This window comes from Grammomys surdaster, unplaced genomic scaffold, assembly GCF_004785775.1.
Source record: "Grammomys surdaster isolate TR1022 unplaced genomic scaffold, NIH_TR_1.0 126163, whole genome shotgun sequence".
Taxonomy (NCBI): domain Eukaryota; kingdom Metazoa; phylum Chordata; class Mammalia; order Rodentia; family Muridae; genus Grammomys; species Grammomys surdaster.
The window spans coordinates 7,012,064-7,024,635 of record NW_021620970.1 but is presented as its reverse complement, the minus strand read 5'-3'; the positions used below and the strand labels follow the sequence as shown (position 1 = coordinate 7,024,635).

Here is a 12,572-nt window from a genome sequence, read left to right as displayed (position 1 = left end):
TGGGCCTGTGGCACCATGTCTGGTGATGTATGCTTTCTTTGGATAATTTGCCTTAAAATTTCTTTTTGAGCCAGTCAAAGTGTCATGTGACTATAATCTCAGCATTTGGGAGGATGGAGGCAGAATGATAGTCACAAGAGGCTAGTCCAGCCTAGGCTACACAGCAAAGGTTGTTATAAAGAACAAGGGTTGGAGATATCTCAGTGGTAGGATAGTTGCTGGCCATGTCTTGAGTTTAGTGTTAGTGCATATCTATCCAGTGAGTTATCTTATTAACATACAGTGTTAAAGATGATTTATTTGAAAATAACTAAACCATTTGATTTATGAATTAATTGAATAATGTTTTTACTTTAGAATCATGTATAGAGAAATGAAGGATTCTGATAAAGAAAAGGAAAATGGGAAAATGGTAAGTTATTTTTAGAAAGTGTGTCTTGAACTCCTTTCCTTTAAATGTTTTACCTTTAAATGGTGCTCCTATTCTCAAACAGTACATTTGTATGTGTCTTTGGCTAGCTTCATCCCTTTTCATTCTAGGTATGTGTAAGAGTGATGACTAATATGTATAGGACAGTCAGTGCTGGATTGTCTAGAAATCTCCTCTGAGAAGGCGTTAATCTAAAACTCTTTAATTTTGCCTCAGGCAGATTTTTAGGAGAAGGGTAAAAGGCAGCCAAATTCTTAGTCAAAATATCACAAGAACAGTCTCTACTCCACTTACTAATATTATTTTCCTGGAGAAAATTTCTTGAGCTGAGAGACTGGAGTGGGTGGGTAGGTGGAGGAAGTGGGGGGAGGGGGTGGGGAAGGAGGAAGGAGAGAAAATGAGAATGAATATGGGGCCTGCATGGGCTTTTGAGACCTCAAAGCCCACCCCTAGTGACACACTCCTTCTAACAAGGCCACACCTCCTAATCCTTCTAATCTACCACAGAGTTCCACTCCCCAGTGACTAAGGATTCAAATATATGAACCTATGGGGGCCATTTTATTCAAACCAACACAGAGAACAGTTGAGGAGGAGGGGAACTAACATTGGATCATTGAAGTTAGATTAAGTGCATGAACTTAAGGCTAGTCATGTGATGCATGTGAGACTTCATAGACCTCATGACTGGGAAAGGCCAATGTTTGGTTTTTCCTGTTGTAGGGTTGCTGGTCTATAGAGCATGTGGAACAGTACCTTGGCACTGATGAATTACCAAAGAATGACTTGATAACCTACCTGCAGAAGAATGCAGACGCCGCTTTCCTGCGCCACTGGAAATTAACTGGCACTAATAAAAGTATTAGGAAAAACAGAAATTGTTCTCAGCTTATAGCTGCATATAAGGTATATATTGCGTTAAAACATTGGTTTGAGTGGAATGGCTTTGAGCTTTGTTTTAGTTTGGAAATTGAGGGGCTAGGGTACAGCTCAGTGATAGAGTGCTTACATAGCATGCAGAAGGCCTTGGATTAGATTCCTAGCACCAAAAAGAAAGAAGAAAAGAGAAACAGCACAAACGAATGGTTATTGGGATTTTTTAGAGTTTGAGTGAGCATGGTTTATGTGTCAGTGTTAAAATCCCAAACGCTGCTTGTGGCCTTGGATCTGAGGAAACCAAAGCTTGTGCTGGCTTCATTATCTTTGGCAGTGTGAATGGTTTTGAATAAAATTTTGTCTTGTATGATAATATTTATTTCACAAAAAGAAAAAATTTCAACAGTCTTATTAATACTAAGAATAATAAATATTTTTCATGAAAAGTGATTGCTAATTTTTTTAATTGTTTGTTCAGGATTTTTGTGAGCATGGAACAAAGTCTGGATTAAACCAGGGAGCTATTTCTAGTCTTCACAGTAGTGATATTCTTAATTTGACAAAAGAACAGCCTCAGGCTAAAGCAGGCAATGGACAGAACCCCTGTGGAGTGGAGGATGTCCTTCAGCTTCTGCGCATTCTCTACATCGTCGCAAGTGATCCGTATTCAAGGATATCCCAGGAAGGTCTGTAAGAAACCAACTTTTCATTCTCTATCAGAGAGAAAGCAAGCAATTCTTGATTTTTATTATGTTAATTAATTTTACAGATGGCGACGAGCAGCCTCAGTTTACTTTCCCACCTGATGAATTTACTAGTAAAAAGATCACCACAAAAATCTTGCAGCAGATTGAGGTAATCTAGTTGTGTGGACCTTTGGTGTCCTTTCCTTGGTTGCCTTTCTCTTCTGCCTCTGCTGATGTCTTCATGGTTCTTTAGCAGTCGAGCGCACATAGTCTGTGTTCACTGGACATTACATTTAACGCCGCTCAGCACTGATGTGTCTCATGTTCGTTTGCAGGAGCCGTTGGCATTGGCAAGTGGGGCTCTGCCAGACTGGTGTGAGCAGTTAACCAGCAAGTGTCCTTTCCTAATCCCATTCGAAACTAGACAGCTTTACTTCACCTGTACTGCGTTTGGTGCATCCAGGTAGGGGGTGAAACTTTGATGCTTATAGAATACAGTTGTTTTTAATTATAGAAGTTCATGCAAATACTAAGATTGATAGAGGGAATATATTACCTTTAGTTTTTGTGAAACATTGTCAACATCTGAAAGTTCTCCATTTTCAGTTGAATACGTATGTTCTGTTGGTACAGCATGGACTGTAGCATCCATTTTTATTTCCTGACACTCCAGGTTCTTTGTAGCTTACATAGATTATTAATTGTCAGAATTCTCAGCCACATAAAACTGAATGCTGGCAAACAGCCTTTTATTTTTATTAATTGCTAGAGTCCAGCCCAGGCCCAGTGAACGGCAGCTGGACAGGTCTCAGCTGTTGAGCAGTCGCCCCTCTTTTGCAGATAGTCTTTGTATCTAAGATGACCTTCACGGGCACATCAGATGCTCGGTCATTGATCACCACCTCTTTTTTGTTTTTTTTGGTTTTGGTTTTGGTTTGGTTTGGTTTTTCGAGACAGGGTTTCTCTGTGTAGCCCTGGCTGTCCTGGCACTCACTCTGTAGACCAGGCTGGCCTCAAACTCAGATATCTGCCTGCCTCTGCCTCCCAAGTGCTGGGATTAAAGGCGTCCGCCGCCACCACTGCCCGACAAGAAACTGATTCTTAAACCCCTTAGTTGTGTGCTCACCACTTCATGTATGTGCACACGCTCTCTCCTGCACTCATGCTTGTATGCAGTTCCTCTGACTTTCACGCACTCAGTTAATAAAGTAAAAGAAAGTGTTATTTCAGTAGGCAAAGATGCTTGCTGCCAAACCTGAGAACCTGAGTACAGTCCCTGGAACCCATGGGGTCGAACCAGAGACCTGACTTCTGAGAGTTGCTCTCTAATCTCCACACGTATGCTTGAACACACACACACACACACACACACACACACACACACACCACACACTCGAAAAAATTGTTTTAAAAATAACTATCTTAATGGTGGTTGTTCAGTGCCTGTCATATTAATAAAGATGGCACAACCACTTTTTGGTTTCTCTAACACTGTTTTTATGTATTATATAGTGGTTGTACCATAGACCTTTAGTTTTATTTAATTGATAATGTAAAAAAGGAAAATATATAACCAATTCTTCTGCATTTGTTTAAAGAAGATTATAATAAAATGAATTTGTGTGTTTTTAGTTAATAAATTGCTGCATAAAAAATTAACTAGTTAGGTATATTGGCTTACATCTATAATTCCAGCATTCAGGAGTCTAAGGCAAAAGGATTGTTAAGAGGCCAACAAGAGTTACATAGTTCCAGGCCGTCCTGGGATATCATCAGACACTGTCTCAAGAAACAAACAAAAAATTACCTGACTGAACGCATTCTTAATATTCTAACTGAGCACAGCATTACGTAATCCTGGGAACTGGTTGATGGATATAGAAAAGCCTGTCTCAGAACAACATTTTTTAAAAAATTGAGCCGGGCAGTGGTGGCACATGCCTTTAATCCTGGCACTTGGGAGGCAGAGGCAGGCGGATTTCTAGTTCGAGGCCGGCCTGGTCTACAGAGTAAGTTCCAGGACAGCCAGGGCTACACAGAGAAACCCTGTCTCGAAAAACAAAACAAAATAATAATAATAAAATAAAATAAAAATAAAAAAACTGAAAACCAGCCCTCCCTCCCAACATTTACCTTCTCCAGCTAGTTTAGCAGTCGTTTCAGCTGCTGTAAGGGCTCTGGTGTTGTGTTTCAGAGCAATAGTGTGGCTACAGAACCGACGAGAAGCCACAGTGGAGCGAACAAGGACCACGAGCAGTGTGCGGAGAGATGATCCTGGGGAATTCAGAGTTGGTCGACTCAAGCATGAAAGAGTAAAAGTTCCCCGTGGAGAGTCTCTGATGGAGTGGGCTGAGAATGTCATGCAAATACACGCAGACCGGAAATCAGTGCTCGAGGTAACCTCCTGTCAAGGAGAGGCTCCGGTTTGTTTTTATGGAAATGGACGCATGGGAACCGGGTAATCTGTGTAAAACCATGGCAGAAAAACAAGGAGAGAGGTTCTTTAATCCTTGTAGAGATTTTCTCCCTGGCACATCGTCTCAGAATGCTTGCCCTCCTTCTCTTTTGATATAAAAGACTGGGTTGTGATTTACCTAAGTCTGTCTGAATTCTTTCTGTCCAGCTAAATTTGACCCTTACATTAAGCCATGCTGTTAGATAAACTGTGTTTAGGGCAGATGGTTTGCAGTATCATTTCACCTAAGTTACGGTGCTAGGTTGGGCTGTCAGCACTGGCATTACTTACTGCACGGATGCTGCTATGGCGTGTCACGGAGTCTTTCATCCCTGGGAAGAGACCACAGACTCAATCCAATTATAATCAAAAGATTTATTGACTAGCTATTAGTAGGACAAACAATGTCTGAGCCAAATTTGAGATTGCTGTGAAGGACAAGTATAGGGAAGGAATTTTAAAGGGGAAGACCACATGAAGACCTTTAATAGCTATGCAAGCCAGCAAAGCTGCTCTGTTCTGCAAAGTTAAGTGATAAAGCAATGGGTATCTGCATGTTACAGAAGCAAAAAGAACAGTTACTTAAATCCTAATAAGTACATGGTGGGAGTCACTGAGTCAGGGTTACTGGGAACTTAGCTTCCAGGGACTGGTGACTACCAAGATGGATGCCTACATAAAGTGGGGCTTCTTTAATTTGTTCATCAGTGTCATGTCTCTAGAAGTACAAGGCTCTGCTACTTTCCCTCTGTATACAAGCTTTCTTTGCTTTTATCCTGTTCTTCCATCACATTTTTTAACTTTTTGTTTTGATATATGCTATATTAAGTTTTTGTGAAAATTTTATTATTTTTGTATCAGATATAATATATTCAGAAACTTTCAAGGTGATTGTGTAAAGTCACAATAACTGGAAGAATTTAAGCTTTAGGTCACAAAAGCTGACGTGGAAAAAAGCCTTTCTATCAGCCTTTCCTCAAGCAAGTAGCAGAACCACTTTATCTGAGATTTGAATTTCTCTGATGGAAATGTTGGATTTAATTATTCTGCTGAGTTGTGATATATAATTTCCAAAGTTGTTATAAGAAGTAATTAATTTTTGCACAGTACTCAGTGTAGTGCCTGATGGTCCAATAATGTCAAATGACGAACTTTAGAACACTCAGAGTCATATGTCTGTGCTGCTTATCATAGTCCACCTTGTTCTGAAAAAGGAGATGCTGCTGGGTTGGATGTGACAGAACTGGTCCATTTAAAAACAAGATGCTCCAGGTGCATCTAGAGGCAGGCAGATCTCTGAGTTCAAGGCTAGCCTCATCAACAGAGTTCCAGGAGATACAGGACCACACGAGAAACCCTGTTTTGAAATAAAAGCACCAACAAAAAAACTCAAATGTTACACTAAGTAACCCTTTCTCTATCATTCTTTGTTGTTTCAGGTTGAATTTCTAGGAGAAGAAGGAACTGGCTTGGGACCCACTTTAGAGTTTTATGCTCTTGTGGCAGCAGAATTCCAGAGGACTGACTTGGGGACTTGGCTTTGTGATGATAATTTTCCAGATGATGAATCTCGCCATGTGAGATTGATTTTTTTTATCTTGTGTTTTGAGTTATGACTGCTTTCAAAAAAATGTTAAAATAGGCTATGCTTTTAGAACATGAGCCAGGTTTTCTGCCTACACGTGCTGGCTTGTTTTTTGTCTGTTTGTTTTTTTAATATATCTAGTTGATTTTACATGTATGAGTGTATTTTCTATATGTACATATATGCACTGCATGCATGCCTAGTGCGGGGCGGGGGGAGGTCTGACACAGGCATTGGATTACTCGGAGATGGAAATACAGATGGTTGTGACCACTATGTGGGTGCTGGGAACTGAGCCCAGGTTCTCTGCAAGCGGAGCCAGTGCTTGTGCTTTAACTGCTGAGCCAGCTCTGCAGTCTCCTACCTTCAATACTGATACTAGGAAAGCCCTTCTTAAATTAAATGTGTGTATGTGTGTGTGTGAGTGCGTATGTGAGTGTGTGTGACAGAGAAGGGGAGCAGATCAGAGGACAACTTTCAGAAGTTGGTTCTCTTGTAATGTATGTAGGTTCCAGGGATTAAACTCAGGCCTACAGGCTTAATGGTGATTGCTTTACCAACTCAATCTTCTTGCCAGCCAGGTTTTTATTTCTTTAAACATTTTTTTAATTCACTTTACATCTGTGTGGGCAAGTGCATGTATGTAGCTCTGGTGCCATGTTGCTTGTGAACAGCAGCTTGTGAGAACAGTGTTCTCTGTTACTACTCTCCGGGTCACAGATGCTGAGCTCAGGCGATTGACTTTAATGGCAGTACTTCTTCCCAGTTAGACAGTTGGCAACCCTACAACTGGTTTTTTTGGGAAAGAGTATTACTATTTTGCCCAGGCTGGCCTCTACTTTTATTACTAAATAATCTTAGTGCCATTAAAATATTTCTAAAGTATTAAATTTTGTTGCCAAATGAATTAACATATATGCATCTTCAGATGACTAAATTTGAAAAGATGCTTTATGTTTGTGATTCTTTTTTTGTGGCAATGGAAGGTTTGGTTACTATTATATTTATTTAGATATTTATTGATTTGTTGTTTTTCCGTTCTACAGGTTGATCTTGGCGGTGGGTTGAAGCCTCCTGGATACTATGTTCAGCGATCATGTGGACTGTTCACAGCACCGTTTCCACAGGACAGTGACGAGCTTGAAAGGATCACAAAACTCTTCCATTTCCTTGGGATTTTCTTGGCCAAATGTATTCAAGACAATAGATTGGTGGACTTGCCCATCTCTAAGCCCTTCTTTAAGCTTATGTGCATGGGGGACATTAAAAGCAACATGAGCAAACTGATGTATGAGTCCCGAGGCGACAGGGACTTGCACTGCACTGAGAGTCAGTCCGAAGCATCTACAGAAGAAGGCCATGACTCCCTCTCAGTAGGAAGCTTTGAAGAGGATTCAAAATCAGAATTTATCCTTGATCCCCCGAAGCCCAAACCCCCGGCCTGGTTTAATGGAATTTTAACTTGGGAAGATTTTGAACTAGTAAATCCGCACAGGGCCAGATTTTTAAAAGAAATTAAAGACCTTGCTATTAAGAGGCGCCAGATTTTGGGCAATAAGAGTCTTTCTGAAGATGAAAAGAACACAAAGTTACAGGAACTAGTGCTCAAGAATCCATCAGGTTCTGGACCTCCACTTAGCATAGAGGATTTAGGGTAAGATGTTTATTATATACATTCTTCAACCTAACAAACGAGGACAGTTAAAGGTCTTCGTTTCTCTGTCCCCGTGGATCTGTAGTCTGTCAGTAAAGTCTGTAGACTAGAAAATGATGGTTGTCTGTTTGAACCTTTGGTTTATTGCTAGCCTCATATATACTTTTCAATGTTTGCTAATCATAAGAAATGGTGTTTAGTTATGCATTCATATGCTACATGAGTATTTCAGTCATAGATGGACCACATAGACAACGCTGTTCCCATACAATTAACATGGATGTAAAATTCTGTCACTTGATCTCTTCATTGGATCTTTGCTATGCTTAGCTGGTTTTTTGAAAGATTTATTTATCTTATGTATATGAGTGCTCTATCTGTAAGTACATTTCCATGCCAGAAGAGGGCATCAGATCTCAGTATAAGTGGTTGTGGACCACCATGAGGTTGTTGGGAATGGAACTCAGGGCTTCTGGAAAAGTGGACAATGCTCTCTCAAGCCTCTGTTTACCTGTGCTTAATCAGGGACACTTAGCGTTAGCATTGTAATACACTTGCCTACTGTATTCAGCAGAGTAACATGCTGTACAAGTTTGAGGCTGAGCAGTAATATGCTTTGTCATAGAGTCTGGGTGTGTAGTAAAGTGAATCATTCCGATTTGTTTAAGTACAGTTCATGTCTGTACAACAGAAGAGTTGCTTAATGGACACACTTCTGTCATTGTTAGACAACTGCCAGCTGTGGTGTGCGTGGCAGCTGTGGTGTGCGTGGCTTTCAACTGAGAACTGGGGATGGAGGAGGGAGGTCTCTATGAGCTCCACAGTCCTGTGATCGGCATAGTGAGTTCCAGGCTACATAGTCACAGACTATCAAAAAATCAAAAAGTATTAGATAACTATGTTAAAGGATTTGTTTTTCCCCCCTAAATATATATGTGTGTGTGTGTATGTATGTATGTATGTATGTATACAAAATGTGTATACATTGTGAATAATGAAGCAATAGTTTCTTCTCAGAGAGAAAAGCCCTATAAACATTTTCCTAAAATAAGTCACTATGGAAATCTTCAGTTGGATAATTTTTTTTCCTTAAAGAGAAAACGATACATGGCAAGCTATGTTTTTATGTAGTCTTGGCAAAGCCCAAAAAGTTTGCAAGCAATTGTCTTAATAGTTTTTATGCACAAGGTTTTGCCCTTAAAAACGCAAACTCTTATACAAGGCCCTGGGTTTGATCCCCAGCATTTCAGATAAATACAGAAGAAAGCATGGGTAGGCCTGATTTTACTCTAGCTTGTGTGTAGGTTTCTGTTGGTGGGACATGGGAGCATTTAAGGTTTTGACAGCATTGTTATAAATACGGACAGCTGCTGAATAGTAATCAAATCTTTTTTAACTTTCAGTTTAAATTTCCAGTTTTGCCCTTCTTCAAGAATATATGGCTTTACAGCTGTGGATCTCAAGCCAAGTGGTGAAGATGAGGTAAAGACTTTTTGCTCTTAGTACAGTCACTAAGCTCTGAAACATCCTCTTAGCAAAGCGCTAATAGCAAAAACTTCGCTTTTCAGATGATAACAATGGATAACGCAGAAGAGTATGTGGATTTGATGTTTGATTTTTGTATGCATACGGGTATTCAGAAACAGATGGAAGCTTTCCGAGGTAATTTTAAAGGACAGTGCATCCCTTCTACTTTGACATTCACATCACCACTGCTGAGCATCATGAGTTTGCACCTAGGTTCTGGTCCAGCAGAGCAGTCAGGACAGGTTTGAACACTAGCTCTATCATTCTGTCCTCTGACTCCTCTGGAGGGATGGAGACTTCTCACCCTCATTCGTTCATTTGTAAGTGGCTATAAATGTATCCACATACTATATAACACAATGAGGGGGAATTATACTGTAAGTCACCTGAAAACAGGAACACAACCTTGGCTGCTGTTATAACAGAGAGTGGTGAGGTCAGACTGATAGTTACAATAAGTGAGAATTTGGCTATTGACTATAGTGAGTAAATATTCTTTTTGCTCACATTTGTGTTATTAAGCATTGATTTTGTTTGTGTTTTGAGGGGCGGGGTGCTGGAGACTGATCCCATGGTCCATCTTTCTCCTCCAAGATTTGCATTTGTAATTTTTGGAATCATGACTTAAGTACTGAGTCTATTCTTTGCTTTTTCCCCCTCTGTCTGTGTGTGTGTGTGTAATATAGATGGGTTTAATAAAGTTTTTCCAATGGAGAAATTAAGTTCCTTCAGCCATGAGGAAGTCCAGATGATTCTTTGTGGAAATCAGTCACCATCCTGGGCAGCAGAGGATATTATCAATTACACTGAACCTAAGCTTGGCTATACACGTGACAGGTATGTATTGATAATTCCTAAGGTATAGACTTTTTCATGTTTAAAAATTGACTGACAGATTTCTAAAGAACTATGACTTAGATGACTACATTCATCAAAAGTAGGCAAGGAGAGGGCCCGTGAGGTGGTGCAGTGAGGAGGCTGAGGTGCTCCAGGAGGCCGAGTGACAGCCGCGTGCAGCCGCAGCCATGCACACAGACACCTCTCACTGACTTCAATCATTATTTCCTAAATTGGCTAAATTGTAAACCCTTAGCTACATTGCACAGACGTTTTTACTGAAGTGTGACTGCGAAGCACCAGACTTATATCCAGCTTCAGGAATTCTCACAAAATAGTCACGCCTGGGTAATAGATGCTGGATAAGACACAACTGTGGAAGCCCACCGTCTTAGGATATTCTTTTCTAGTAATTAAAACAGCCATCGATTCACTTTCTTGGTTTTGAATTTTAATAAGTGAAACCATGCAGTCTTTTGTATATTCTCTCTGGTCTGGTTTTTAACAGTATGATTATAAAATTCATCTGTGTTGTGACATGTGGTAGTAATGTATTTCATTGATAGGTTGTATTCCATTTTACTTTAGTAAAAGGTGTCACAAGATTTGACTAATGAAAATAGATCAAATATACTCTGATAAATTTAGCCTTGTCTGCTAATTTTACAAGTGTATCTTAAAGTCTGATTTTGAACCTGTTTGAGTTCACTCTCCTCATTGTCTGTGTCCTGACTCTGTGTACAGTAACCTTTGAGGTTTTAAGTAGCTGTGTCAGCCATTTCTTACCCAACTCAGCAGTTTCTAGACAGTCTTCTGCATACTTTTTTAGGAGGTTACTGTTGACTTAACAAGAAGCAGTAGTAGTCGCGTGTTTTGTTTTCCTTACAGTTCATGGTCAAATCAATATAACTGTATTTTTATTTTTTCAGTCCTGGCTTCCTTAGGTTTGTGAGGGTTTTATGTGGCATGTCCTCAGACGAAAGGAAAGCATTCCTGCAGTTTACCACTGGCTGTTCAACTCTACCCCCAGGTGGACTGGCTAACCTGCATCCACGGCTCACAGTTGTACGAAAGGTACAAACTGACTAGTGGAGAACCAGTGGGAGCGTAGTTATGTTAGGGTTAAGAGGCAATGAAACCAGTAAGAACATGCTGTTTGTTTTGTCTCTTACTGTAGGTTGATGCTACTGATGCGAGCTATCCATCGGTCAACACTTGTGTCCACTATCTCAAGTTACCTGAGTATTCCTCTGAGGAGATCATGAGAGAACGCTTGCTAGCTGCTACAATGGAGAAAGGCTTTCATCTCAATTGAGTTTTGAAATGCAGAAGAGAGACAGAGTCTGGGTGAAGCCTCTTGCGTTTGTTTGCAGAGAAGTGTATGATTCTCCACAGTAATGACACTTGCCTTGTTTTCCACCATTAAGGCTTTGAGAACATGTGGAATAACTTCCTTAGCTGCTAATGACAAAATAAATCCTTTACCTACCCAGCCAGCAGGTATCCAGCACAGGACACTGTGTTGCTTTACAAGGGCTCACGTGACTGGAAAAGGTGGTTCTACCTAACTGTTCCACAGAGCAGCCTCAGATCTTCAGTGCTCACTGTAAATGTAACCGTGTTTGTATCACGTTTGTCATCGTTTCATACTTCATACACTACAGTTGCCATCACTGACCCCTGTTTTGCTGGCTTTTTAGCTACTTGGTCAAAAATACTGCTTCCTTAAAACATAGAGTGTTAATGGGCATCTCCAGCTTTCCTTTCCTCTTTAATGACACCTCACTAGCAGAGTGTCCAGTGCTCTCTGTCTGTTCGGCATATAATCATGCACACCCTTGTCATTTCTTTAAGGTGGGAGTATATTTTTTTTTCATAAATACCATTCTATAAAGATTTAATTCTAAAGTGTGTTTGTGCAGATCGAAAATAAAGATATATTAGGGAGGGGCAAACACTGGTCTAGGTGCAAGGCACACTCACAGCAACTTTTATGTTTGGTTGTATTTTCTTTGTATATTATAAACATTTATTTAACTTGTTGCAGTTTGAAGTAAATTTCTGAAATGTATGCTCAACAATAATCATTAAAATGTTTGCAGCGTAGGAAACTGTGTCATGTCACTATTTTACTGCAGCCATCAGACCTAAGAGCCTAACCAGCCACTTTTTTAACTCATCACAGTAACATAAATTTCCTTTTTTGAAAACAAAATAAAATATAATAAGATAAAACAAAAGCTATCACATCAAAGTTGGACGAGGCAAACCAACAGGAGGAAAAGAGCCCCAAGAGAAGGCTTGAGAATCAGAGACCCACTCGTCAGCACTCTCACAAGTCCTGTAAAAATACTAAACTGAATGCTAGGGTATGTATGCAGAGGACCGGATGCAGACCCACTTCAGTCCCATGAGGTCATATGAGTTTTACAGCCCCAGTCCAGCCATAAAATCTCTTTTCCCTTCCCAGGGAGAGCTGTGTATGTTCTCCCTGGTCCCTTCCTCTGTGCCTAACTTCTCCG

The 12,572-nt window shown here is 40.2% G+C and overlaps 1 protein-coding gene across 4 annotated transcripts in view; it reads left to right on the top strand.

The window, feature by feature from the left end:
- Hectd1 (HECT domain E3 ubiquitin protein ligase 1) overlaps nucleotides 1–12,161 on the top strand; it is an 89,692-nt gene extending 77,531 nt beyond the window's left edge. For all 4 annotated transcript variants that reach the window (XM_028757437.1, XM_028757439.1, XM_028757438.1 and 1 more), the window contains 13 exons: nucleotides 358–412; nucleotides 1,154–1,336; nucleotides 1,785–1,992; nucleotides 2,076–2,161; nucleotides 2,328–2,455; nucleotides 4,187–4,388; nucleotides 5,887–6,024; nucleotides 7,079–7,686; nucleotides 9,090–9,168; nucleotides 9,255–9,348; nucleotides 9,900–10,050; nucleotides 10,980–11,124; nucleotides 11,228–12,161. In XM_028757437.1, the coding sequence (XP_028613270.1) occupies nucleotides 358–412; nucleotides 1,154–1,336; nucleotides 1,785–1,992; nucleotides 2,076–2,161; nucleotides 2,328–2,455; nucleotides 4,187–4,388; nucleotides 5,887–6,024; nucleotides 7,079–7,686; nucleotides 9,090–9,168; nucleotides 9,255–9,348; nucleotides 9,900–10,050; nucleotides 10,980–11,124; nucleotides 11,228–11,365 (2,215 nt within the window). In that variant the 3' untranslated portion in view covers nucleotides 11,366–12,161. The remainder of the gene's footprint in view (nucleotides 1–357; nucleotides 413–1,153; nucleotides 1,337–1,784; nucleotides 1,993–2,075; nucleotides 2,162–2,327; nucleotides 2,456–4,186; nucleotides 4,389–5,886; nucleotides 6,025–7,078; nucleotides 7,687–9,089; nucleotides 9,169–9,254; nucleotides 9,349–9,899; nucleotides 10,051–10,979; nucleotides 11,125–11,227) is intronic.
- The last annotated feature ends 411 nt before the right edge of the window (nucleotides 12,162–12,572 follow it).